Source organism: Carassius auratus, chromosome 32 (genome assembly GCF_003368295.1).
Source record: "Carassius auratus strain Wakin chromosome 32, ASM336829v1, whole genome shotgun sequence".
In the NCBI taxonomy this organism is placed as follows: Eukaryota; Metazoa; Chordata; class Actinopteri; order Cypriniformes; family Cyprinidae; genus Carassius; species Carassius auratus.
This window is the reverse complement of record NC_039274.1, coordinates 29720341-29747541: the sequence shown is the minus strand read 5'-3', so window position 1 is coordinate 29747541 and position 27201 is coordinate 29720341. Positions and strand designations below refer to the sequence as shown.

The window sequence follows — 27201 nt, the reverse complement described above, 5'->3', positions numbered from 1 at the left end:
TTTTTTTTTTCTTATGAGATGATAGTTGACACAGACCCTAGGCTGAATTTGCCCGTTTGCACTCCTTCTGATTCAATTTTCTGGTCAATGAATGTAATGAAAAACTGTGCCAATTTCTGATATATCAAGTTTCCAAGCACAGAAACATCTGTACCTCTTTGGTTTATTTTTAAATTACAGTACCATAGTTAATCTACCTAAAGAGTCACGGAGACACTGATTCGTATAACACGCAGGTATTACAGCACAATATTGCCAGACTCATTACAGTTTTCTCTAAAACGAGGTGAGCGAGTGTAAAAGTTCTACATCTCAAGCTGAACAGAAAATCATTGCTTAAATTAATCACACTTAATTTAGTGTGGATTTCTGCAAACATGATTCACAGTAATAGCATTACTCTTTTCTTTTTAATGGAAGAAACATTAAATTCTCCACCAACGTTTCTAAAGAAAAACATATATGATAAAAACGAATCACGGTCTTTCAAATGGAGTCTTTTTTGTGAAATATAATCAGTTAAATGCGTGTTCTTTTACTCCATATTCACTGAAAAAAAAACTAATGTGAGCTGCAACCATGAAAGCTACTGGGAAAGGAAAGATAAATCAAAGATAAAGACTAATTAATTGGCAATAATACAGTCCAAACTAGAATGGAATGGGGTATTAAAATGCATGTTATGCAGTTGTTTATCAATAATACAAGGAAATGATTGCTAACTAAATCCATGCATATAAATCCTAACTCTACATTAAATTATGCACATGAATAGGTAAACAACAGTGACCATACTAGTGTTTTCTTCATTTCAATATCGTCTTACTTAAAACAGAGGAAATAAAATCACTGGTAATGTTAGATGTCGTCTTACTCTGTGCATTGAAATCTACATAAAAAAAGCTGGCTGTCCGTAACATGGGGCAATTTGCACAGTGCATTCAAGTCAAATTTCTACAGTACATTTTCTCAGCACACGCAATAAGAGAAAAAAACAGTTTGTAGTAGTTTGAGAATATAAATGCTGTAGATACACAGAGAAATGTATACAAAAGCATAATAAATACAGCAAACTTTGATATTAAAGCACTGCTTCACAAAGGTATGAATTGTAAGGCATAATAACCATTGAGTTTTGGAATTTCAGGTGTTCTGATCTTTAAAATGTTTATGACAGGCCTCAGAAATAACAGCATTGACCATGCCAGTGAACATTCACCATCTATGATTTTTTTTTTAAATTGAAAACATCAAAATAAAAAGCTAAAATATCAACCTCTAGCAAGTAGCTATCGATAGGTAAACAGACTGTTACAGGAAGCGCAATGGCCAATCACTTGATGAAAGGTCATATTATTTCACAGTATTAAAAACTGGAGATGTTGTTCTCACAGAACCATGAGAGCGTATTAGCTTATACTGTGTCACTGAAAAATGTGTGTGGCATAGAAATCAACCCATCCCTTCTAAAAAAGAAAAGAAAGAAATAAAAATTCCTGTTGAACAATTACCCATATAAACGGATTTAAAATAAAATTCCAGCAACTCTGAAAAGTACCACTGTTTGAATCTCGTGATCCAGACAATGAATCGTCTGTGATTGCACTTTTGTGGAATCATGGTAGCGAATGGATTTCCATGGTGTACTATAATCAAATTCAAATACACTTCCATTACCACATTGTTATTTCCTTGGATGCTCAAGCATACATAGAATTTGGGGGTTGGTAACACTTTTTTAACATTTTCAAAAGAAGTGTCTTATGTTCACAAATGATTCATTTATTTTATAAAAATACAGTAATGTGAAATATTATTACAATTTAATATAATTGTTTCTTGTAGTTCAAAAGAACAAAATGTATTCGATTTTTTTTTAAATCATAATGAATGCCTTTACTGTTACTTCTGATCAATTTAATGCATGCTCAATGAAAGTATTAAATTCAAAAATAATCTTATTGACTCCAAACTTTTGAACACTAACGTACCTGTAACGTATCTGTTTGAAAGTGGGGTTTTGGCAGCATGTTTGAAACAATGCAACTACATGCACGGCTATGTTTTTTTTGTACTATACCATGGCTCTTCACAGACAGGGAAACAGCATTTTCTCACTTCTTCCCAATAACAAACTCACCGACAGCGAGCTTGTGCATTTAGCCATCATCTGGCATGTTTGTACCATTATATCATTCTAGCCACTGCCATCTAATCACAAACCACTTTGCACATTCAACAAATGCTGAACATTCAACAAATGTTGTTTTCTATAAAATAGAATGTAGATGGGCAAGATGGAGGAAGGAAAAGTCAATGACAAAGTGGTGTGTTGTATGTCTTGGATATCCCTTCTCCTCTAGTAGTGCAGCACAGAGGCCTGTGGAGCCAAAATGGGTCAGAACTACTGACCTTGAGGCAAAAAGGTGCAACTAGCTCACTATCTAAGTCTTACTTTTGAATCAACCTGACCCAATGTTAGATTCCGAAACAGAATGGTCCCATCCCAGTCCTTTTCCACCAACCTCTTTCCCCCATGGTCTTCAGTCCTGAGTACTGAGGACTCTCTCTTTACTGGAAGCCCTCCAGCGGCTGGGGGTTGCTGGGCTCGGGGGAACTGCCGAAGATCCAGCAAGTCTTTGTATTGTATCTCAGGCCTGATCATGCGTAGGCAAGCTTCCCACGTGGCATTATCTAGTCCCGACTGCAACTCGTAACCCAAGATCTTCACTAATCCACTCTGGAAAGGGCGGATGGTCTTGTCACGGATGCGACTGGCCTCTACGAGGCGGCCCCCATCACGCAAACAGATGCGAGTGAGAACCTCCCGTTTGGTCCTCAGCAAGGCCACCTCAGACTCCATTCGACTGCGCCCGAATCGCTCGACTTCCTGCCAGAAAGTGAGATTAAAAGCTTGGTAAAGGTGCCAGTCTAGTGCATTCCATTCACGTAATTTCGATCTTTGCTTGTCTGTTAATGCCAAAGGAGCTGGAGCTGCAGCCTTGCCCACCCATCCTGATCTTCCACGGGGCATCTGCTGCCTGGCGTTCAGGCTAAAGGAAACCACAGCATCTAACGGCCAGCACAGAGCATGGCGGAGCAGCACCATAGATTGGTCGAAATACTCTGAGATAAGGATGAGCTTGAAGTTCTGACGCACTGCTGCCACACCGCGCTTGACCAGCGCAAAGCTGAAGTTGGAGGTATGATCCAGACCAAAATCAAACCACATCAGGTTGTGGGCATAATGGTTGTTTCGAAGTCTGGGGTCGTAGTACTTATAGGGGTTGTCTGCAAATTCACCCAGTCCTTTGACACGCCTGAAGGCAGGGGCAACATTTTTATAGTAGGCATAGGAGGATTCGGCTAGCGCAACAGGGTCTCGGAGGATGGAGAAATAGAAGGTGTCAGCTGGCATGACCTTCTCAACCTGCAACGGAAGTAAAAAGAGAATCACATTACAAAAACGGACATCTTTAATCATGTAACTGAATCAAATTTTTTATATAAATGTTCATAGGATATTTGTATAGTTTTTATGCTTAAGATTTTATTAATATTCTGGATGAGAGTTAATAAAATAAATATGTTATAAAAGTAGTATGAATCTTCAATTAGTTAGTCAAGGTTGTTTGAAAAAAAAAACATACAAGCGTCAATCAGAAGTATTTGACTATAAAATAATTTGCATGATTATTTGAAATTTATTTTTAATAGTGCTGTCAAACAATTAATCACGATTAATTTCATCCAAAATAAACGTTTTTGTTTAAATAATATATGTGTGTGTGCTGTGTATATTTATTATGTATATATAAATACACAAACATATATACATTTTAAAAATATTTACAAGTATATATTTATATTCAGTTATGATTTGTATTATATATAAATATTTTATATAAACAAATGTTACTTACATATAAAAATGAACGTGTGTGTATTTATATATACATAATAAACATACACATTACACACACACACACATATATATATATTCATTATGTAAACAAAAACGAATATTTTTTATGTTATTATTTACAATTAAATCATTATATAATTATTAGTACGCATTATAGCGCCACCTAGTTGCGACTCACTGTTTTTGATGCCAAAGCAGGCAGAAACACAATAACGACACAAAAGAAGTAAATAAATTTTATTACTTGGACCCCTAAAATATTTATCAAATCTGAACAGCCAGAGTGTGATTTTCAACACCTATCTAAGGAAATGCCAGCTATGGTATGCTGTACCTCTGGTTTGTTGAACCGCATATGATTTCCCATAATGTCAAATTCTGCCAGGTGAGATCCTCTGTATCCTTTCACCCTCAGGGCAATAAAGGGCAGTGGGTAGCCAAACTGATACCCCATGGGCAGGGCAAATTTAAGGCCCCGCTCCTCTCCAAAGCGATAGAGCAAGTTGAGAACTGTGCTGCTTGCGGTCTTGTGAGTCTTCAGGAACATGATGTGGATGCTGGGCTGACAAGACCCCAGAGACTCCCCTTGGGAATTCTCAGAGGGAAGATAGTAGAGGGAGTGAGGTCTCTCTGTCTGCATCCAGCTAAAGTAGAGAAAGAACAAATTATGAATTAAAAATGATAATGCACCAAAAGAATACCTTAACAATAAATTGTACTCTAGGAATGTTCAATCCTATTCCTTAAAGGGATAATTTAACACAAAATTTGTAACCCCAGTATGTCTTATTTTTCAAACTGTGTTCCACAAAAAAAATTACAGGTTTAGAGCAACATGAAAATTAGTATATTGATGACAGATTTTATATTAAGTGAGAACTGAATTTCCTTCTCAGAAAAGCCAGCAACAGATGGTTTTTACAGCAGGTTACTAAAGCATTATCAGTTTTTGCAGCTGAAAATAATCCAGAAACATTTAAGGAACATTATTTCTTAATGCTGGGTGTTAAAGGGGTCATATGATGTTTTTTTTTTTTTTTTAAAGATCATTATTTGGTGAAACAAAATATGTACTGTACACAAATACTGTAGATCCTCTATGCCCCGCCTCTCTCAAATGTGTAGTTTTCTACAAAGTCCCTTTCTACAAAGTCCCCAAAATGTATTTTGAAAATATTTCCACATAGTGATGTAGACATGTGGGGGCGTGTTTGAATGAACTGTTTTAAGGGGGGGGTGGCTGAGTCTTAACTTTGATAAAGAATATCTATCTGGATTTGAGACTTTAGTCTTTGCAACTTTACATATCTTCATTATGCAGCAAGAGCTTGTAACACTCCAAAGATAAAGAAAACATTTTAAACACATCATATGACCTAGGGCTGTGTGATACAGAGTCTGGGACCATGACGTCAGCAACGCAATGTATTCTGGGACTTTAGGACACGGACGCTGCTGTATGTATTGTATTGTATTGATAATAGACTGTTTTGTTTGCTCCCTACAGCTAAAAAATAAGTTACAATGGTAAAACCTTGTTGTGTAATTAAATGCCATACTCGTACTCATGACCGGCATGGAAAAATAATTTGAATGGAGTGCGATTTTTCAGCTTTCCCCATGGAAAACCACACCTTGATCTCAGGTCTCCGAGTTAACAAAGCGGCGTCACATGGCTTGGTTAGCAGCAGTAAGAAGGAAAAGAAGGAGTGTCTCTTTGGTCTGATATATACACACGTATGTATGTGCATTTATATATATATATATAAATATACAGAAATGTACGTTATATAAACAACTTTTTTTTGGATGTGATTAATCGATTTGACAGACTTACATTAAATGTTACCTATGCATGAACCACATCTCCTGCATTATCAGTGTTATGTATATTGCATACCACCTGTTACAGTAATAAACGGCAAAATTGATCAATTCTGTATCTCTTTATTTGTGCATCATAACGCACTGAGGTTAATTTGTACAGTTTACAATAACGCATATTAAAAAGTAAAGGGGCAGTGTAACTCGCTCGTTGACGTGGAAAATGTGTAGGTTCTACACCCATCCATTTGTAAATTGCAGGTGAGACTCAAAAGATTTATCATTTTTAAACTGATCAGAGGTGTACGCTCTGACACTACAAACAAGGTTAGAAAAGACATTGGTTACGAGTGGCAGCTCTTTAAGATCATCCGACCACTCTTTGTGTTCGTGCAGATTGAGTTCGTTGATTGTCTTGATTTTTTTTCTAAATCCCGCATCTTTGCTTCCTTGTTGAGTTTTTCTTTATATGTAATCTTACACTTGATCTGTATGTCATGTCTCTTTCACTTTAACTTTTACTGATAAGCGTGTCCCCAAAAATGGCCGCGACTACCCAGAATGCAATGCGCAGTGACGTAGTTTCCCAAGCTCTATAGGGAAAATATCGAATTGCGATTTTTTTTGACAGATATTGCGATTGGATTTGCGAGTTTACATTTGCAAAGTCAAGCTTCAGCTCAATATTGTCAATAATGTGCAGCACAGTATGAGTACAATTACCCTGCTAAAAAAAAAAAAAAGAAATAAAAAACAATTCTTACAGTTTCCATGAAACCATTACAAAATTCCTTTTTGTTTTTGGCATTATTCCAATAGGAATTACTGTTGTTCTATCCAATACAATTCCCATTTTATATATATATATATATATATATATATATATATATATATATATATATATAATCTTTTTTTCAGCAGACAAGATTATAATGGTATAAATAATTTTATAGTATTAACTTAATTTTACTGAATTACTGAATTCAGTAAAATTAAAAGTTACTGAATTTCACTGGAAATATATATATATATATTTTTTATCTTTTGACCAGATTGTCTACATTTTCCTACCTCTTGTTGAAGATGACTCCCAGAAGTTGTCCGGCAAAAGCAATGAGAACAAATACCAGGAGTGCTTTCCATATGGGCCCCATCCGATAACATCGCAACCACCGCATTCTCCTATGATCAAGAGGAGGACAGTTAGCCTAAGTTGTGAAACTGAGCAGCACAGAAAGAGTGAGATGCTCATTAATAGAGCATGAAATCTGAAAATACCAACAGCAGGACCATAAAGGGAAAGAATGTGAGCATGTCAAGTGTCAAAAGAGCTAGAACAGAGAAGACATGATTGGAAACACAAAAGTCACATTAAGAAAACAGACTAGTGTGAGAAAATAGAAGACAAACAGGCAGGTGTGTCTGCACTGTAAACACACAAAACGCTTGATTGCTGCTACTGGAAATTATCTTCAACGCTTTATTGCGAACTACATTATGCTTGCATAAAAAAATGTAATAGAGTAAAACTAAACGGGCTGAGGGACAAAATATTTGCAAAAAGAAAAAAACCGGCCTGTTTCAATTCGGTTGCCTCGTCTTGCTCAAAAGGGTGCTGCAGAATTTGCTCGGACAAAAACAGATAACCGCTGTCATAAATCACATATTGCGCCTAGCAATCGGTGCCAGTCGCCGCTCTGAGCCAGATACACTTACCGAGAAGACCGTCTGAAAACCATGATAAATCCCGGCCGGTATCACTATAGATCGGCGCTTGGTAACAGCAGCCACGGTGCATCTCGGCCGATGCCTTTCAAATCTGCCCGACGTCTGTGTGATGGAAGCGCTCCATCCGTGCGTACATGGTCCGAAACTGAACGTCTGCACGACTGCAGTCAAATGCGTTACATTTCCAGTTTGCTTGACGCTCATGTGCTTCGCCCCAGCTTGTCGAAGACTCGAAAACCACGGAGAAAGTGAGAAAAGGGACTGCTTCGTGTTTTGAGTGTGGGCGGGTTTAAGGGACCTGTCTGCTGCTATGTGAGTCGAAGCCTTGACGTCAGACCGGCTCTTTGCCAAAACACTAGTCTCAGAAAGAACACGTGATTGAAAGCGAAGCAAGATAAATCATTATTATTACCCATATTCGCCTATCTGAGGGCTGTCCCCTTAAAATATGATTAAAAACCACGCTGTGTAGCTATTGTAGCTAAATAACAATGTTTTATACCTTAAATAATTGTCTAAGTAGTAGGCTAAAACAACACAAAAGGGGTAAAATAAATATAAAATTAAATACTTTATCCCTTAAAACTTATCTTTGATCATCAAAATGACATATTTAAAAAATATATTGTGAAAATAACTTTCTCATTCTTACTGCATTATTGGAAGCGCACATGGAATGTTTTTGTTGTAAGACCTGTAGGACAAAACTACCATTTCGCATATAATTGACTTGGCATAAAGTAGTTAGATCTGAAAACATCACTTGTCTCTGTAACTTCTGTAAGACTAAGATTTTAAAGACTTGCCAGGTCAGCTAAATAACTTAAAAAATTATATAGACCCAAATTATTCAAACAATACCATACCATAACAAAATGTAAAATAAATAAATAAACAATAATTACAAATAATTTATAAAAATAAATCATGTTGTTTCTGTTTTAATGATCTGAAACCAATAATAATATAATAATAATAATAATAATAATAATACCTTGTAGTGTAATTTTAAAGTCGCAATGTATAGGCAGTAGTGACAGATCCTTTCCTTCGTATTGTGAGATAACATCAGAATGGAACGGATTACTGAAAAGACAAAAATGCAGTGTTGTTGATTAAATGAAGTCAGATCTGAATGTGAGCTTGCAGTCAATTGTAAGAAAAGAGTATGCATTTATGCAGATGAAACTAAATGAGAAATCCAGCATACATCAATTCAAACCAATAACTTATACGTTAAATGAAAATCTGTTTAGAACTTGTTCTGATAAACTCATAAGAGTCATTTGTTTATGAGTCGGACATAACAGGTTGCACTGTTCAGTGTTGCCTGGAGTGAGGACTAGGGCTGGGTGATATGGAGCAAAAAATATATCTCAATATATTTAGCTATATCTCAATATACAATATATATATATCTCGATATCTTTAGAGGAAAAATAACCCCCCAAAACCTACTGCAAAAACAAATATGCCAAATACCACAAAGTCTTTTTTTATTGAAGTGCAAAGAGGTAGGAAGTTCATGTAGGAACAAAGTGCTTCTGCGACATTTAAAAAAAACAAACCCTGTATACAAAAATAATTTAATTGTAAAATAAAGGAAGCGATAATACATATTGCCTTCTTTCATTCAAAAATAAAACAACTCAACTCAACATAGGCAGTGCATATAGGAACAAAGTGCTTCTGCAACATTTAATATAAAAAAAAAATCCCTGATTACATAAATAACAATTTAACTCATTCAAAAAAACCTGATTACATAAATAAAAATGTAACTCATTCAAAAAGAAAACAACTCAACACAACTCAAGCTCATCTTTGCATTAACTATGTTGTAGCTATCAACAAATAGCCAAAAAACAAATTTGTGTAACTCTTTTGCATTTTAATATTTTGAGCAAGGAATACCAATCTGACTACTGTGTCAGGCTTAAGTGCAGCCCTTTGACAAGTAACTATATTTCCACTGCAGCTGAAGATCCTTTCAGAAGGACTGCTAGTGGCCGACTAGGTAAACTGTATCTTGGATCAAGTGTTTTCAGCATGTGTAAAGCCACGTTGTTCAATGACAGAAATGGGTTCTTTCATATTCTACACTCTACGCTAAAGATTTGTGGAGTGTTATCTGTGTAGTGTTTGTAGTGTGTGGAGTGTTGCCAGAGCTAGTGGGTTTAGTGGCTGGGATACTTAGTCTGGTGAACTCCTCGTATGCGAGCTTGTGCCTTCTCTGTAAATGGTGGAAAAGGTTTGTGGTGCTAGAAGCTTTGGTTGGCATCAATTTCGGCATTCATGGCAGTAGTAGGGCCCTATGAAATACGTTTAAATTTTTTTCAAAATTTTGTTTTTTCTGTTTTAATTTGTCTCAACTCATTTTTAATAGTTAAATAAATTTGTATTAATCAAAAAGCATGTCCACTTAATTAAAATCATAAAAATTATAAATTTTCACATCAATTTATTAAAATTTAAAATAACAGGGCCCTATTAAATGATTTTTTTTCTTCACCATATGTTTTATTGTTACCTAATTCTGTGTTTTAGCATGTGTAATTATTTCAATGCATAAAATCAACTACATTTGTTATTTAAAAAAAAAAAAAAAAAATTTAAGCCTTATGAAATGTATTTTTTTTTTCTCTCTGAAATTCTGTTGTGCATTTACATTTTTCTGGTTGTCAAATTAAGGCATAAAACATTCATTTAATTTATCTTTTAATTATTGAAATTAAGCAAACTTTATTTTTTGGTAAACAAAGGGGATTTACTTTTAAAAATAAAACACAGAAGAAATGTTGTGTGATTGTTCCTTAAAAAAAAAAATTGTTTCATTTTAGTAGTAGTAGGCAGTGTTAATTTTGACACGAAATTTTAATTTAGTTTTAGTCTTAGTCTTTTGACTATAATTCTTTTTAGTTTTAGTCAAGTTTTAGTCATCTGATTTGTTTTAATTTTAGTCTTATTTTAGTCGACTAAAATTGCTTGGTATTTTAGTCGACTAAAATTGCTTGGTATTTTAGTCGACTAAAATAAGACTAAAATCAATAACAGATTTACTAGACAATTTTTTTACAGCTGGTATAGGAAACAAACTTAAACAAAATATATAAAACACAAATTCAACTTTATTTCAACACAACTGTGTCTTTATTTCGATTCAAAAGCTTTTATGCAGCAACAAACACTGTCATGATAATGTAAACAATAACTAGCTGCCAATTGACCATCAATAAAAGAAAAATAAAGTTAGGTCCAGGACCTTAAAGCTTACAGCTGAGCTGAACAATAAGTTCATACATTTAAAGTAAATATTTAATAAGTTGGCAGCTAGGTGGATAAAAAAAGTAACAAGATTTTATAAGGTATTCATTTGTCTAGCAATATTGTATGTTTTAAATACTACAATATTGCTAGATTTGTATGTATAATGATAGGATGTGAACATTCATGTTTCACATGACTAATATAGAAATATTTGTGATATTGTCAACAAGTAGAACATTATAAAATATACTAAACATTAGTATTAATCAAATGTATTTATCATGATATTACGTATTAGTATTGTGCTCGCATCTAATTTGAAGAAGGGACTATTTTACAGTACTTTTCGGTTCGTAATATTTAATGCTACAACATCTACGCACTGCACTATTCCAATTTTGCTTATCTCAATAAACAAAAGAACATCGTTGTAAAATTACATTTGAGAAAATGTCCGGGTGGCTCGTCTGTAAATGTCTTTTCAAATTGGTTGTGTTCTTGCCACGAATGAGCGCTCTGCGTGCTTTACACTTTGTTTTGTTTTGTTCGTCGTCAAACGTGAAGTGAGCTGTGGACATTTTGTCGCTCTTTTAGACAGTAGGGACTTTAAGCAACAGCTGCGAATGGAACGGCTACAGCGACCGGAAGTTTGCCGTCACACCGCTGTAGCCAAGAACGTAAAAGTCACTAAGCAACGGTAAAACAGAACAGCGCAACGCAGCATTAATTCATTTATTGAGATCCAAAAAAATATATAATTTAAAAAAGCAAGAGAAGGATTGCTTTTGGCGTTAAATGACAATCTTTTGTCAGAAGAGGAGTTTTTAATATTGTATGATGTAAATAAGTCTAAAAACATAACATTTATTTACCTAACCTCTCACGTTGTAGCGACTCCGGCAAATCAGCTGTTCTCCCGTAGTAGACCGTTAAATTAGAACGTCACAAAGTAGCAGTTAAATTCGCGCAGGCGCAATAGAGGTCGGGATCGTTGCGTCACGTCGCAATGCATTGTGGGAATCGCGGTACAGAAGTAGATGTACTGTATAGTAGGCATTAGGTAACGTTGGTCATTTGGTCATTAATTTTGATTATTTTTTGGAAAATGGTTCAGTATTGCTGTATTGTGAACTGCTGTAATCGGTTTCATGATCGACAGGGCAAACGCCTCGTGAATCATATTAGTTTTCAACATTTTCCTACTTGGAAAAAAAACACAAGGTGTCTGAAATCACCAAGAGGCGTCAGATGGCTTGGGTCGCCACTGTACGGAGGGAAACCATCACCTTCGATAATATTATAATACATAGTTATGGTGAGACATGTTGTGTATGGTCTCTCTCTCTCTCTCACATACACACACACAAACTCAGACACAAACACATTACGTTTTCGGCCAGTAAGGGAGTCAGTTTAGTGTCTGTATTTTTTGTTTAAACATTTTCTTTTGACCCAATCCTGAACTTAATTTGCTTTTTGATATTTTTGTGCTGACTGTATTTAACAAATTTGAACAACTTGTTAAAAAAAAAAAAAAAACTGGAACGAACTTCAAAATAGGAAGTTAAGCGTCTTGTTTTGGTGAATGGTGGGTTGTGTCTGAGGTGAATGTTCGTCAATATTATACCGGATTACAGAACTACCGGAGGAAAACAGTGGATTTTTGCAAGTAGGCTATGATAGGTGAGTAATTACTCCTGAAGTGTAACAAACCCGCATAGACAAGCTTCATAGCTCGCAGAATCTGATAAGTGTGTGTGTGTGTGTGTGTGTGTGTGTCACCACTGATGCTTGGTTAATGTTAACATTTCCTTAGTGAAAAATATTGTTTTCTCCACGTTTAATTTGCAGATCCATTTATGATCTGCAGGTGAGCCTCCAGTGACTTTTTAAAAAGTGAAAGTGACATTTTTAAATTGATCGGAGGTGTAAGCGCTCACTCCACAGACCCGGTAGGATAAATTATCAGGGAAACTGAGGCTTGGTAAACTTTCATGTGTTCATAGGGATCGATTCCGCCTACAACCTCTTTTTTTTTTTTTTAAGTAGCGTTGTTTGACTTCATTATTAAGTTTGTCCGTATAGGTATAGGCAACTTTTTTTGTCACGTTCTATAACTTTTTCTGGAGACTGGCTATTATCTTATTACAAACCTGCTTTGCGATACCTCTAAAATGGCCGCCGTTACCCACAATGCACCATTCCATGACGTCTACGCCCGAGCTCTATACAACGCCAGAATGGCGTTGCCGTTCCACCAGAGGCTGTTGCTTAAAGTCCCTATCACCTCTTCGAATGCCGACTTCCGGGGGGACTTTCAAGATGGCTCCTTGAACGCACGCGTTTCGATGAGCTCGCAATCCTAATCACTTAAACGGACCTTCATAACGTTACTGCAAAGAAAAATTTGAAAGTTAACTCAAGCTGATATTATAGTGATTCACCAAAGACCACAATGGGGGGCTCAGAGAAAAGGAAGAGTTCTGGAAAGAAGGCTGGAAAGTCCGAACCGACTGCACATGCTAACATGGCTAGTAAAAATAGCAGCAGTTTGCAGGCGACCGAAAGTACGATTAAAGTCTCCTCTAGCGACTTGATTGAAGACAACTTGCACGACTATTTTAAACAAGGTAATGACCCAGAAGAATTTATGCTGGTGGAGGAGGAATTTCCGTGTCTCCCCGAAACTCCCTGTAAATCGCCAGCCCCCAAACAACGCAAAATTGTGGATAAAGATATTTCAGTCATCCTCTCGCAGATCTCGGACCTTTCTCGGCTGGTGAAGGATAGGTCTGACACTCTAGAGAAGTTGGTGGAAAGAAATTCACAGGTAATAAATGAAATGAAAACAGAAGTCAGTGGCAACACAAAACAAATCACCGAGTTAAAGGAAACGATTGAGTTTATCTGCGCAGACGTCAATGCCATGAAACCTCGACTGAAACAAGCTGAAAAGTGTGCCGAGGAGCATGAAAGACGTCTAACGTTGTTGGAGGGCTATTCCCGCAGATGGAATCTAAGAATTCAAGGGGTTCAAGAGACAAATGGAGAAGATGTTCGTCATGAGGTCATTAAAATATGCCAGTGTCTCGTGCCGCAGCATAAAGATAAACTGCCGGACGTCGTGGATGTTGCACATCGCCTCGGTCGTATCAAACCTGGAAGCAGCACTCCGAGAAGTATTATATTTCAGTTCTCATCACGTTTTTTCAGGGATGCTGTCTGGCGTGCTGCCAAAGATGCAGACTTTCTGAAGAACAACCACCTGAGGATCTCTGAGGATTTGTCTCCTGCCGACAGAGAAAAGAGGATGAAATTATGGCCGGCTGTCGAAAAAGCACGTAAGGAAAACAAGAGAGCTTTCTTTGTCGGTGGCCGTGCTTTTGTTGACGGCGTTGAGATTCATCCACCCACTTAAACTACGAGGGATGCTGTGATTAGGCTAAGGTGAATGAAACTGGAAGAAAATACACGTTTATGGCCTCTTTCAGTGCAAAAGTACTCTCATTCTTTCTGTTTAAAGTCTCGAGTGAGACAGAGACTCCAGATCAAGTGTTTTATTTTGTAATTTTATTAATGCGGGAATAATACAAAATTATTATTTTTTTCTTCTCTGCTTTAAATAGGGAGGTACTCTTCTCCTTATACTGGTTAAAAACTTGATTGAGACTTAGACACCAGTTAAAATATTTTGATTTGTACACAAAAAGAGGCAATTTAATAAGAAAAACAAAAAAGAGAGAGAAAATAAAAAACATTCTTTGCATTAAAAAGGGATTGCTGTTCTCATCCCCGGTATACACCTGTTGCAACCGTCTAAGATTTGCTATAATTGTTTTTTATAGGAATCTTCTGGGTTTTTCTGTGTATTTTCTATAGAGTTTTGGTTTATGTCGTTATCTATTGTTTCTCTTAATTGTAGAGGGTTACGTAACATTGTTAAGAGGAAAGCCATTTTTTTGTATTTGAAGCGCTTTAATACAGATTTTTGTTTCTTGCAAGAGTGCCATTCGGATAATCAAGATGTACATTTTTGGAGGTCACAATGGGGACTAGATTTATGGTTAGCTCACGGAACTACTCACTCTGCTGGGGTTTGTATCTTGAAAAATCGCTTTAAAGGGAAAATAATAAGCTCTGAGTGTGATACGTCTGGACATTACATTTTACTTGTCCTTGAAATTTTTAATTCAACCTGTATTGTTCTTAATGTATATGGTTTCAACTTACAAAAAGAAAATAATGCCTTCTTTGACAGATTAGGTGATCGGGTGACTCGTATGTTAGCCAAATATCCAAATTCTTATCTGATCTTTGGAGGTGATTTCAATGTCGTCCTGGACAGCAGGTTAGATAGGTGGCCTCCTCAGGCTGGAAATACAAGTCCAGAATATGTAATTACATTTATGGAGAAATTTTCCTTAATTGATACATGGAGAAAATCTCACCCATCACAACAATGCTTTACTTGGAGTAATAATTCTTTATCTAGTCAGTCCAGGATTGATTATTGGCTTACATCTAAGGATATAGTTAATATTGTTACTGATATATTACCATCTCCATTCTCGGATCACAGGGCTATTTCAATAAGTATCCCCTTTAGTTCCTCTGTAAATTTAATTCAAAAGTCTGGATACTGGAAATTAAATAAAACAGTGCTTCAACATAAAGAAGTAATCACTGCCATAGAAAAAATTATTTTGACTTATTGGAATAAAGCAAAAATTGAAAAAAAATATTGTAGCAATTGGGAACTTCTCAAATTTGAAGTAGGAATTTTTTTTAGGAGGTACTGCAGTGAGTTTGCAAAAAAGAGGAAAGCTGAAGAGGATGACATTTTATTTAAAATATCTACTTTATTATCCAAAAGAGTAGAAGAACTATCAGAATGTGATAAAGCAGAACTTATTGAACAGAAGCTCAAACTAGAGGAGATTTACAGACAAAAGGCTGAAGGAGCGTTTGTTAGGTCGCGCAGGAAGTGGCTTGAAGAGGGCGAAAAGAGTTCTGCTTATTTTTTTAGACTTGAGAGGCAACAAGCTAGAAATAATCATATTGAAAAATTGAGGATTAAAGATAATATTGTGGAGGACCCTAAGATTATTGCAAATTTTTGTTCTGAATTTTATAGTAACTTGTATGCTTCGAATTTCTGTCAACAATCTACCTCTGAGTTTTTAGAGTCCTTACATAATATGAAGCAGATTAATAATGAAGAGTCCAATATATGTGAAGCCCCTCTTAATTTACAAGAAATTATTGATGCAATTAATTCTTTGAAAAATAATAAGTCTCCGGGAACAGATGGGTTGACGGCTGAGTTCTATAAAGCTTTTAGCAAACTTTTATCCCCTTTTTTGCTCGAAGTTTTCAAAGAGAGTATAGAAAGAGCCCTGCTTCCTCCGACTTTGTGTCAAGGACTTATAACTTTAATTTCAAAACCAAATAAAGATCCCTTGTTAATTGATAATTGGCGGCCAATTACGTTGTTAAATAACGATTATAAAATTATTGCTTTGGTTTTATCAAAAAGATTAAAATGTATTTTGAATAATTTAATTGATGAATGTCAATCTGGCTTTCTACAAAAAAGACACATCTTTAATAATATACGTCTGGTTTTAGACATTCTAGATTACTCTGAATTTCTCTCTAATGATACTCTTATTCTCTTCTTAGACTATTATAAAGCTTTTGATTCCCTGGAGCATGAATTTTTGTTCCAGACTCTTCGTAAGGTGGGATTTGGTGACTTCTTTTGTAGATCTATTAAAATGCTCTATACAAATTGCAATAGCTCTATCAAACTCAGCAGTGGAACCTCACCTAGATTTACCCTGAATCGGGGAGTCAGGCAGGGATGCCCAATCTCCCCTTATCTGTTTCTGATAGCTACCGAACTTCTAAATTTGCATATCAGAGAAAGCCCTTTAAAAGGAGTAACTATTGATGACACTGAAGTGGTAATAAGTCAATTAGCTGATGATACCGTTTTGTTTTTGAAGGATGCCTCTCAGGTTGCGGTAGCATTAGAGACTCTTGAGCCCTTTTCCAAAGCCTCTGGCCTTCGCCTTAACATTAACAAATGTGAGTTACTCCCAATTGGTCATTGTTTGGAATCTTTAATTTGTAATATTCCTGTGAGAGAGAGTGTTACTTATTTGGGAGTTAAAATAATCAAAGATGATAAAATTAGATGCCCTTCCAATTTTCTTCCAATTATTGAAAAGACACGTAAGGTATTGAACCATTGGTTGCAAAGAGATTTATCACTCAAAGGCAGAGTTCTGCTTACTAAAGCAGAGGGCATTTCTCGTTTATCGTATGCCGCTCAATCAATCTCTGTTGACAAACACACATGTAAATTAATTGACAGTATGTTGACAAAATTCCTGTGGAAAAACAAAATACACTATATTAAAAAATCAGTAATACTTAATACACATGATAAAGGTGGGTTGAATTTTATTGATTTTAGCTCTCTAAACAGTAACTTTAAAATAAATTGGATAAGACAATATCTTAAAAACTCTTCATCTATTTGGAATATAATTCCTCGGTTTATATTTTCTCATGTGGGTGGTTTAGAATTTCTTTTGATGTGTAATTATAAAATTGAAAAACTTCCAGTCAAACTTTCTAAATTTTATCAACAAGTACTTGCTACCTGGAATCTTATCTATAAACACAATTTCTCCCCTCATAGTTTTTTTATTTGGAATAATGCTAATATTTTGAATAAAAAGAAATCTTTATTTTTTCATAATTGGTTTAGTAATGGATTGTTGTTAGTGAATCAGCTATTTAATAATGAAGGGAATTTATTTTCGTTTGCAGACTTTATTTCAAGATACAAAATACCTATTACATTAAAAGAGTTCAAGGTGATTACTAAGGCCATACCTGCAGGTATACTTATGCTGTTCAAAAGCAGTGTATATACATCCACACTATCTGTCTGTCCTCCTAGACCTGAACATACCTCTGTCGGCACTATCTGTTTCTCTGGCTTAAAGCCTAACAATTATAAAATTAGATCCTTATTTTTAAGAGAGATTATCTCTACACCTTATGTTATTTTCTACTGGAACAGTTTCTTTAATAATGTAAATTGGACTAAGGTTTGGTCATTACCTCAAAAATTCCTCCTTACAAACAAGGTTAAAGAAATCTCATATAAATTAATTCATAGAGTTTATCCCACAAAGGTATTCTTACAAAAATTTAAAATTAATATTGATTTAAAATGTTCTTTTTGTGAATGCTCCACTGAAACAATTTCACATTTGTTCTGGTATTGCCAATTTACCCAGTATTTTTGGAATAATGTGGAGGGTTTCATTGCTAATAATATTTTAAGAACATTTTCTTTATCTTATAAACATGTGATTATGGGTTTTTATATAAAGGATCGCTCTTTACAGGACGCTGGTTTTATTATAAATTTTATTTTATTTGTATGTAAATTTCACATCCATAAATGTAAGTTTACAAAAGGCAAACCTCTTTTTATGGTGCTTGAAAAGGAGATTAAAATGTACATAGATGCAATGTCTAAATCTAAAAATAGTAAAGCAATTAAAACGATTAATATATGCTCCTCCTTTAACATTTTCACTTAATATAAAAAATAAAATGTAATGAATGGAACTGACCTGAAAAGTATATATTCTGTACTTAAATTACATTGTAATATCCTATGGAACTGTTATATATATAATGTAGATCTGTTTGTAAAATGATGCTTATGTACCCTCTCATCTTTATTTATTTATTCATTTATTTATTTTTAAATCTTTATTTTGTGTGTGTGTGTGTGTGTGTGTTCTAGTTTGTCCTTTTTTGTTGAGGCATGGAAAATATTTTTGTTATACAAGATATGGCACTGTACATGCTACCTGTTGTTGTCAATAAAGCATTATAAAAAAAAAAAAAAAACAAAAAAAAAAAAAAAAAAGAATGCCGACTTCCCGGGAGCTCATAAAAACTGAAAACCTTCGCTTCACGTCTCAATAAGTCAGGCTCTGATTGGTTCTCTTCTCTCATGCAGTCTGTTCTGTTTTGCAGGTTCTTTTGCTCATTCCTCGCATCTCTGCCGTCTGCTGATTTGATTTTCGTCACAGTCTATTTTCGTCTCGTCCTTTATTCGTTGACGATAATGTCAATCAATTTAGTCATAGTTTTAGTCTCCATCAGTGCCTTCTATTTTAGTTTTCGTTTCGTTTTCGTCGGCAAAAATATATTCGTGACGAAAATAATGACGAAAATATTTAGTCAACGAAATTAACACTGGGGCGGAGCTAGCAATGACGCATCCCAGGTGGCCTACTCCCTTATATTACACATACCTGGTTCTGATTAGCTGTCATTTTAAATGCAGGGAGGGAATTTAACCAATCTGCCACATCTTCATCAAGCTTTAAAACAAAAAAGGGACAAAAAGGTCGTATTGTCTTTGTGCATATAGATTAATTAGATAAATGAATATCTCAGTTTGTGCCTTGCCGGCAGTGTTAATTTTGACACGAAATTTTAATTTAGTTTTAGTCTTAGTCTTTTGACTATAATTATTTTTAGTTTTAGTCAAGTTTTAGTCATCTGATTTGTTTTAATTTTAGTCTTATTTTAGTCGACTAAAATTGCTTGGTATTTTAGTCGACTAAAATTGCTTGGTATTTTAGTCGACTAAAATTGCTTGGTATTTTAGTCGACTAAAATAAGACTAAAATCAATAACAGATTTACTAGACAATTTTTTACAGCTGGTATAGGAAACAAACTTAACCAAAATATATAAAACACAAATTCAACTTTATTTCAACACAACTGTGTCTTTATTTAGATTCAAAAGCTTTTATGCAGCAACAAACACTGTCATGATAATGTAAACAATAACTAGCTGCCAATTGACCATCAATAAAAGAAAAATAACGTTAGGTCCAGGACCTTAAAGCTTACAGCTGAGCTGAACAATAAGTGCATACATTTAAAGTAAATATTTAATAAGTTGGCAGCTAGGTGGATAAAAAAAAGTAACAAGATTTTATAAGGTATTCATTTGTCTAGCAATATTGTATGTTTTAAATACTACAATAGATTCTGAATAGATCTGCTAGATTTGTATGTATAATGATAGGATGTGAACATTCATGTTTCACATGACTAATATAGAAATATTTGTGATATTGTCAACAAGTAGAACATTATAAAATATACTAAACATTAGTATTAATCAAATGTATTTATCATGATATTACGTATTAGTATTGTGCTCTCATCTAACTTGAAGAAGGGGCTATTTTACAGTACTTTTCAGTTCGTAATATTTAATGCTACAACATCTACGCACTGCACTATTCCAATTTTGCTTAGCTCAATAAACAAAAGAACATCGTTGTGAAATTACATTTGAGAAAATGTCCGGGTGGCTCGTCTGTAAATGTCTTTTCAAATTGGTTGTGTTCTTGCCACGAATGAGCGCTCTGCGTGCTTTACACTTTGTTTTGTTTTGTTCGTTGTCAAACGTAAAGTGAGCTGTGGACATTTTGTCGCTCTTTTAGACATCACCTCTTCGAATGCCGTCTTCCCGGGAGCTCATTTAAAAACTGAAAACCTTCGCTTCACGTCTCAATAAGTCAGGCTCGGATTGGTTCTCTTCTCTCATGCAGTCTGTTCCGTTTTGCCGGTTCTTTTGTTCATTCCTCGCATCTCTCCCGTCTGCTGATTTGATTTTCGTCACAGTCTATTTTCGTCTCGTCCTTTATTCGTTGACGATAATGTCAATCAATTTAGTCATAGTTTTAGTCTCCATCAGTGCCTTCTATTTTAGTTTTCGTTTCGTTTTCGTCCGCAAAAATATATTCGTGACGAAAATAATGACGAAAATATTTAGTCAACGAAATTAACACTGGTAGTAGGAGGAGGAGGCTATGTACATTCTGCTGAACAATAGTAATAGATTTCTGGCAAATACTTGTCTTTAAACTAAACCAACTTTAAACTTTTATTTTGACGGTCTGCCATGAATACTTTTACAGTTCTGTGTATGTGATACAGTTTATGATGTGATATGATGCTAGTTTTACTCACATCAAACGGTCAGATGCTCATGAAGCGACTCTCAGTTCTGGAGATGTTGTTCATGTGTTCACGTCCTCATTTAGGGAGATGACAGATGCTAAAATCACCGCGAGCGTCACGCGCACTTCAGTAACCTTAAATGTGTAATAAATGAAGCCGCGCTTCTGGGCGAACATGCAGGATTCATATTTAAATATACATTTCCTGCTTAATATTTACAGATATTAGTCCATATCCCGATTTGATGTAAGTGCAATTACCTACTTTTGATTAATTCATAATAAATTTGACAAATTCCGTGACATGCCGCTTAAACTGTTTTGTTTTGTTATTAGTTTAAGTTTATTTGCTATTGACTGTTCAAATCCAGAGTTTCGTGCATTGTGTGTGTGTGTGTGTGTGTGTGTGTGTGTGAGAGAGAGAGAGAGAGAGAGAGAGAGAGAGAGAGAGAGAGAGATGGTCGAACAGTGGAGTCAGCTGTCTTAATCAGCCGTGGCTTGTGTACTGCTAAAACATATGAGCTTCATCACTGTGTCTGTCATACCACTCTGATCCTCTTTCGGGGTTGAATTGATGATAAAAAAAAGTTGAAGCTCGCGATTATGCAAATGGGTGTTACATTTCCAACGAGTGCTTGCAGTATTCGGCCAATCACAATGCACTGGGTCAGTTGGCCAATAGGAGCAGAATTTGCTTGTCGGAAGGAGGGACTCACCACTGACAGAAATAGTCATCTCTTGTCCCTTTTGCATTTAAATCTTTATTACAAGCAATCCCGCGGATCTTGATTTTCTGCCTTCACAAGTGCATCTATTATGTTAATTGCACATTTTCTTGTTTCAAGGTAACCCTAGCCAAAAAGCCACGTGTTGACTGTGAAACACGGTAGACTTTATTTGTATCAATTTACTGTGAAATTCTTAAATTTCCATGTTGATCCATGTTCATTTTTACATCGAACAATGCGCTGGCACTTTAATTCAGCACGTGCAGCACAGCAAAAATAGACTGAATCACTGCACAGCTGCAGACAGAATATTGTTTAGATCCTGGTTCCAGTGGTGGAAACACATTAGGGTTTTTCGTATCGCTTTGTTTCTATGTTTAGTGAAATAAGTTGCTATCAATCAATATTCCCGTGTAAAAATTTACAAATGTTTATATTTATATATATATATATATATATATATATATATATATATATATATATATATATATATAATATACATACCGGACCATTAAGCAGTATTGGTAAGAGTAGTAATACCGTTAAAACCTTAATGATACCCATCCCTATTTTGTGTTCCCAACCTACCCACATTGAAACACATGCCCTCCTAAAATGCCTTGTTTAAACACGCCCCCACAAGTCTATGTCACAATGTGGGAAGATTTGCATAACACCACCCAAATGTTCATGCAAAGAAAGAAACCATAACTTTGATTCTCGCTTTAGCATTGTGGCTGCCACCGTGTTGTGGATACAGATGCTGTGTGTTTCATTGTGAAAGCGAAACTACTTTGTTTGGTCTTCCAAAAGAGGACACAACTAGAAATCAGTGGTTAAGTTGTATTTACAACACTGTTCCAGAACAGTTCAACCCAAATATTCAGATGCGTGCAACGCATTTTATGGAGGACTGTTTCCTGAACCTGGGAGAGTAGAATACAATGCTAGCTGTTCTGATTTGCGCTTGAGAAAGAAGCGTTTGTAGGGTTGGGTACCAAAACACAGTATAAGTCATTATAATCCGTAATTATGTCCACACTTGATGTAATGGGTTTTATTGTTTTTGTCCTGTCGCGCTGGTTTTCTATGGAGCCAGAAGAATCTCAATAAAGATAAATGCACACACTACATTCACATATGCACACACAGGATCCATACATGCACACACATAATTCATAAATACACACACAGGATACACAAATGCACACAAAATTCACAAATGCACACACAAAATTTAAAAAGCACAGAAGATTCACAAATGCATACAAAATTCAGAAATGCACACAAAATTCAGAAATACACACACAATTCAGAAATGCAAACAACATTTACAAATGCACTCAAGATTCACAAATGCACAGGACAAGATTCAGAAATGTATTTCTGATGCACACACACATATATCTTGATTTACAAACTGCTTGCGGTCTGTGAACTTCACTGCATTTGTGTGTGAATTTTGAGACTCCCTTGACTTGGCTCGACACACAAATGCCTTTTTTTAAACAGGGAATGATCTGCAACCAATCAGATATCTCCCTTGTTTTAGCCAATCACAAGAATGCACCCCACGTGGGGGATTGTTTACTTATAAGCCAATCAGCGAACGACTCACTTTCCTCAGCGAACGACTCACTTACCTCACACAGCCGGCGACTCACTTTGCGCAGCCAGCGACCCACTTTGCGCAGCGAACGACTCACTTTCCTCACGAGTCACGCAGCGAACGACTCACTTTCCTCAGCCAGCGAGCGACTCACTTTCCTCACGAGTCATGCAGCGAACGACTCACTTTCCTCACCCAGCGAGCGACTCACTTTCCTCACGAGTCACCCAGCGAGCGACTCACTTTCCTCACGAGTCACGCAGCGAACGACTCACTTTGCTCACCCAGCGAGCGACTCACTTTCCTCAGCGAACGATTCACTTTCCTCAGGAGTCACGCAGCGAACGACTCACTTTGCTCACCCAGCGAGCGACTCACTTTCCTCAGCGAACGATTCACTTTCCTCAGGAGTCACGCAGCGAACGACTCACTTTCCTCACCCAGCGAGCGACTCACTTTCCTCAGCGAACGATTCACTTTCCTCAGGAGTCACGCAGCGAACGACTCACTTTCCTCACCCAGCGAGCGACTCACTTTCCTCAGCGAACGATTCCTCAAGCAGCGAAGTTGAGCGAACGATTCACTTTCCTCACGCAGCGATCAACTCACTTTCCTAAGCGAACGACAGCCGCAGACCCACTTTTCGCAGCCAGAGAGCCACTTTCCTCTCGCAGCGGACCACTGACTCTCTCTTCATGTAGGGGCTGAATATTATAATTAAAGTGACTTCTATATTGCATCCAAAAGAATATTTAGATATATTTAAATATTCAAAAAGGTTTAAACATTTTTTTTTTTTTACTTTCATTAAAATATTTCAATAAAATGAAATAATTGCCTATTGCAAATTTATGAATCCATGGTTAACTTTTTTTTCTGCAGTCACTGGGCTATGTATTGAGACATTTTTTTATTTATATTTTGTAAAAAATAATAAAAAATAAACCTGAATTGTAATCTAAACATCTGTATTTTTATACAATTTAATACAATTGCTGTGTGAACACGTTCATGTGATTGGCTTATAAGTAAACAATCCCCCCCACGTGGGGTGCATTCTTGTGATTGGCTAAAAGAAGGCAGATATCTGATTGGTTGCTGATCATTCCCTGTTTAAAAAAAAAGCATTTGTGTGTCGAGCCAAGTCAGGGGAGTCTCAAAATTCACACACAAATGCAGTGAAGTTCACAGACCGCAAGCAGTTTGTGAATCAAGATATATGTGTGTGTGCATCAGAAATACATTTCTGAATCTTGTCCTGTGCATTTGTGAATCTTGTTCTGTGCATTTGTGAATCTTGAGTGCATTTGTAAAGGTTGTTTGCATTTCTGAATTGTGTGTGTATTTCTGATTTTTGTGTGCATTTCTGAATTTTGTATGCATTTGTGAATCTTCTGTGCTTTTTAAATTTTGTGTGTGCATTTGTGAATTTTGTGTGCATTTGTGTATCCTGTGTGTGTATTTATGAATCATGTGTGTGCATCTATGAATCCTGTGTGTGCATATGTGACTGTAGTGTGTGCATTTATCTGTATTGAGACTCTTCTGGCTCCATAGTTTTCTGACCAAAACACGCCTTCACAGTATGTTAAGGAGTGTAACATTTCCATCACAAGTTTGAGGTATTCGGCCAATCTCAACTCACTGGATATCTGGCCAATCAGAGCACACCTTGCTTTTCAGACCAATGAGATTTGTAAATAATTATGCATTCCAGGAAGCCGAGGAATAGAGGAGAAACAATAATGTACAGTATGTGGAAAATAATGTGTTTTTTAAACCTTAAACTGCATATAGCGATTTCATTACAGCAAATACACAAACATCATTAGCAACATCACATGACCTCTAAAATATTTTATTAAAGTGAGACGTCACTGTAAGTTCAAATATGGGCTCAACAATCAAAATGCGGTGCTAATTTTACAATGCAATTGTCAGCAAGTACTGTGTTTATATTTAATAACAATTGCTATGTGCCATTTATGTGACATACATTCATGCATTTAAAAATATATATATATAACATCCTATAGTGAAACTCCAGAGCAACACAATAATTGGTCCTTTGCAAAAAGTTGCATCTATGGAAAACCTCAAAGAAATCTTTTCTTAGAGTGGACATAACTCCAGCCTTGTTCCACATGCCGTTCACCTGAGACTTCAGCTGCTAAACGAGTTTATCCTCACTAATATATCCTCACCACATAGCCAAATAATCCAAGTGATTACTCGGGATGACTATAGCAACGGAAAAGCGCTTTAGGCTGGATATCATTAGACCGTATGTTGACACTACACATAACGTTACTCAAGACAAAAGTACAAGTAAAATAAACATAAGACTGAATTAAGTGTAGAGCATGTGGTTTCCAGGTGGAAAAAAAATCCCGAAAATATTAAAAGTAGGCTGTGTGGTAGCTATGTGGTCAAACTAAGCTATTTGAATACGAGTCCTGGGGGATGTGAAGTTAGCGGATCAGATGGACTACAAAATGTCCCTTGATACAATCGTTAGTGAGTGTATTTTTGTATTTATCAGGTTTACTCACCCAAATGTGTTTTTCAGAAGCAAACTACGGCTGTTTCCTAAAAAACGTTAGTTCGAGTGACACTCTCCCCGTATCCACAACTGGCAATAATGCAAAAAAAAGCCCACCACACAGAGATTATTGACTGTCCTTTAAAGTGCAATAAATACGCTCATACTCGTTTAAAGAAGTACCTCGCGTCTGTCCCAACCCCCATCCATTACTTTATCCACGTCTGTCCTCTCTCTGAACGTGCCCGCGCGGCGCGCTCTCTGCAGTTCGCAGGGAGAGTGTAACTTTCTCCGTTTTGCTGCAGTTTTTTCATCCCATGCTACATTTTCGTGTTATTGCTGCCGGAATGAAAGGGACTGTTATGCAAGGACAATAATTTGTTCATTAAATTAATCCATTGTGTGTGTACACATATAAATATGTAGCCTAGTTGACAACTTTTAGGTTAACAATGTAAAATAAAAATAGCAAATTAAATAAAATTGTAAAAATATAATTTACAAAAATCGAGCGATTTTTTTTTTATTTCATATTATTTTGTAAAAAAAAAAAAAAAAAAAAAAAAAAGTTATGTTGGAAAGTGTAGGCTATGTATCTGGTCATTATCTCTAGTTTTTAATCATTTTAAATTGCGTTTTTAACTTCATTATTTTTCACTAAATTGCTCTGTGATGTGATTTTTTCTATTAATTTTGATGTAAACTGAAGTACATGAAGTATAGTATGTCACACTAATTTGCATTTAATATATATTGTCCTTACATTTTCCTACTTTTTGTCTGTCATGGAAAATTAATAAATGTGAAGTCTGTGAATATGGGATCTATTGCTTTCTTATGAGACTGAAGAACTGACAACTAGGTTTGATGTGTCACTGTACACCCAAATTATGCAACCTCCATCTGTTTCACTCGCATACAATATCCAAACCAACAAAAGCCCCATTCATCTCAGAGCTCTTGGTCAGCCAGATGATATTGAATAATGAACCTCAATGGGAGTCTGGGGATCACAAGGATCACACTGCTTTCCATCATCAGAATCCTGAATGAGTTTGTTCAATCCGCTTATTCTTTTCAGTAGACTGTATATGAATAATGCTTAGCACAGAGATGGCCAATTTTTGTATGCATGCATTTAACAAGCTTAAGAGAAAATACAATTCTTCACAAGGAAGACTGAGCAGCCTGAACGAACTGAGGGATAAATGTCGGCCATCACAGACTTGTTTTGTCTTGTTGAAATAATCCATTGCCACCTGGATGTATGGTGAACATGACTGGGTAACACTTAACTACAAGTTACCAGTCAAAGACATGTCTAAACACACCACTGGCCCTAATGAACCACATGGAACAGCTGGAAGCCTGGAAAATTTACTCATCCTTATCTACCCTTTAATTTTCAGGAATGAAAACAAAGCTTCCTCACTTGAAATAGCTGGGTAAAAAAAAAAAAAAAATCTATAGTTTTTACTAGTTTTACTATAGCACCTA

The 27201-nt window shown here is 35.9% G+C and overlaps 1 protein-coding gene across 4 annotated transcripts; it reads right to left on the bottom strand.

The window, feature by feature from the left end:
* LOC113052055 (galactose-3-O-sulfotransferase 2-like) lies at positions 1–26026 on the bottom strand. Of its 4 annotated transcripts, none has more exons than XM_026216336.1 (5): positions 25715–26026; positions 8472–8563; positions 6821–6931; positions 4260–4569; positions 1–3430 (listed from the first exon to the last, which is right to left on the bottom strand). In XM_026216336.1, the coding sequence occupies exons 3-5, from the start codon at positions 6925–6927 to the stop codon at positions 2441–2443; spliced, it is 1407 nt and encodes a 468-aa protein (XP_026072121.1). In that variant the 5' UTR covers positions 6928–6931; positions 8472–8563; positions 25715–26026; the 3' UTR covers positions 1–2440. The 4 variants fall into 4 exon arrangements, with proteins under 4 accessions (XP_026072121.1, XP_026072120.1, XP_026072119.1 ...); XM_026216335.1 differs by lacking the exon at positions 8472–8563 and having other exon boundaries at positions 25715–25794; positions 25888–26025; XM_026216334.1 differs by lacking the exon at positions 8472–8563 and having other exon boundaries at positions 25715–26025.
* Between the last annotated feature and the right edge of the window lie 1175 nt (positions 26027–27201).

Excerpts from the sequence above, each read along its gene's own strand:
- LOC113052055 (XM_026216333.1), bottom strand. The coding sequence starts at position 7,488 with ATGGTTTTCAGACGGTCTTCTCG. Across the intron at positions 6,932-7,465 it reads GTTTTCAGACGGTCTTCTCG|GAGAATGCGGTGGTTGCGAT; the intron begins GTAAGTGTATCT and ends TCTTGATCATAG. Across the intron at positions 4,570-6,820 it reads GGAGTCATCTTCAACAAGAG|CTGGATGCAGACAGAGAGAC; the intron begins GTAGGAAAATGT and ends TCTCTACTTTAG.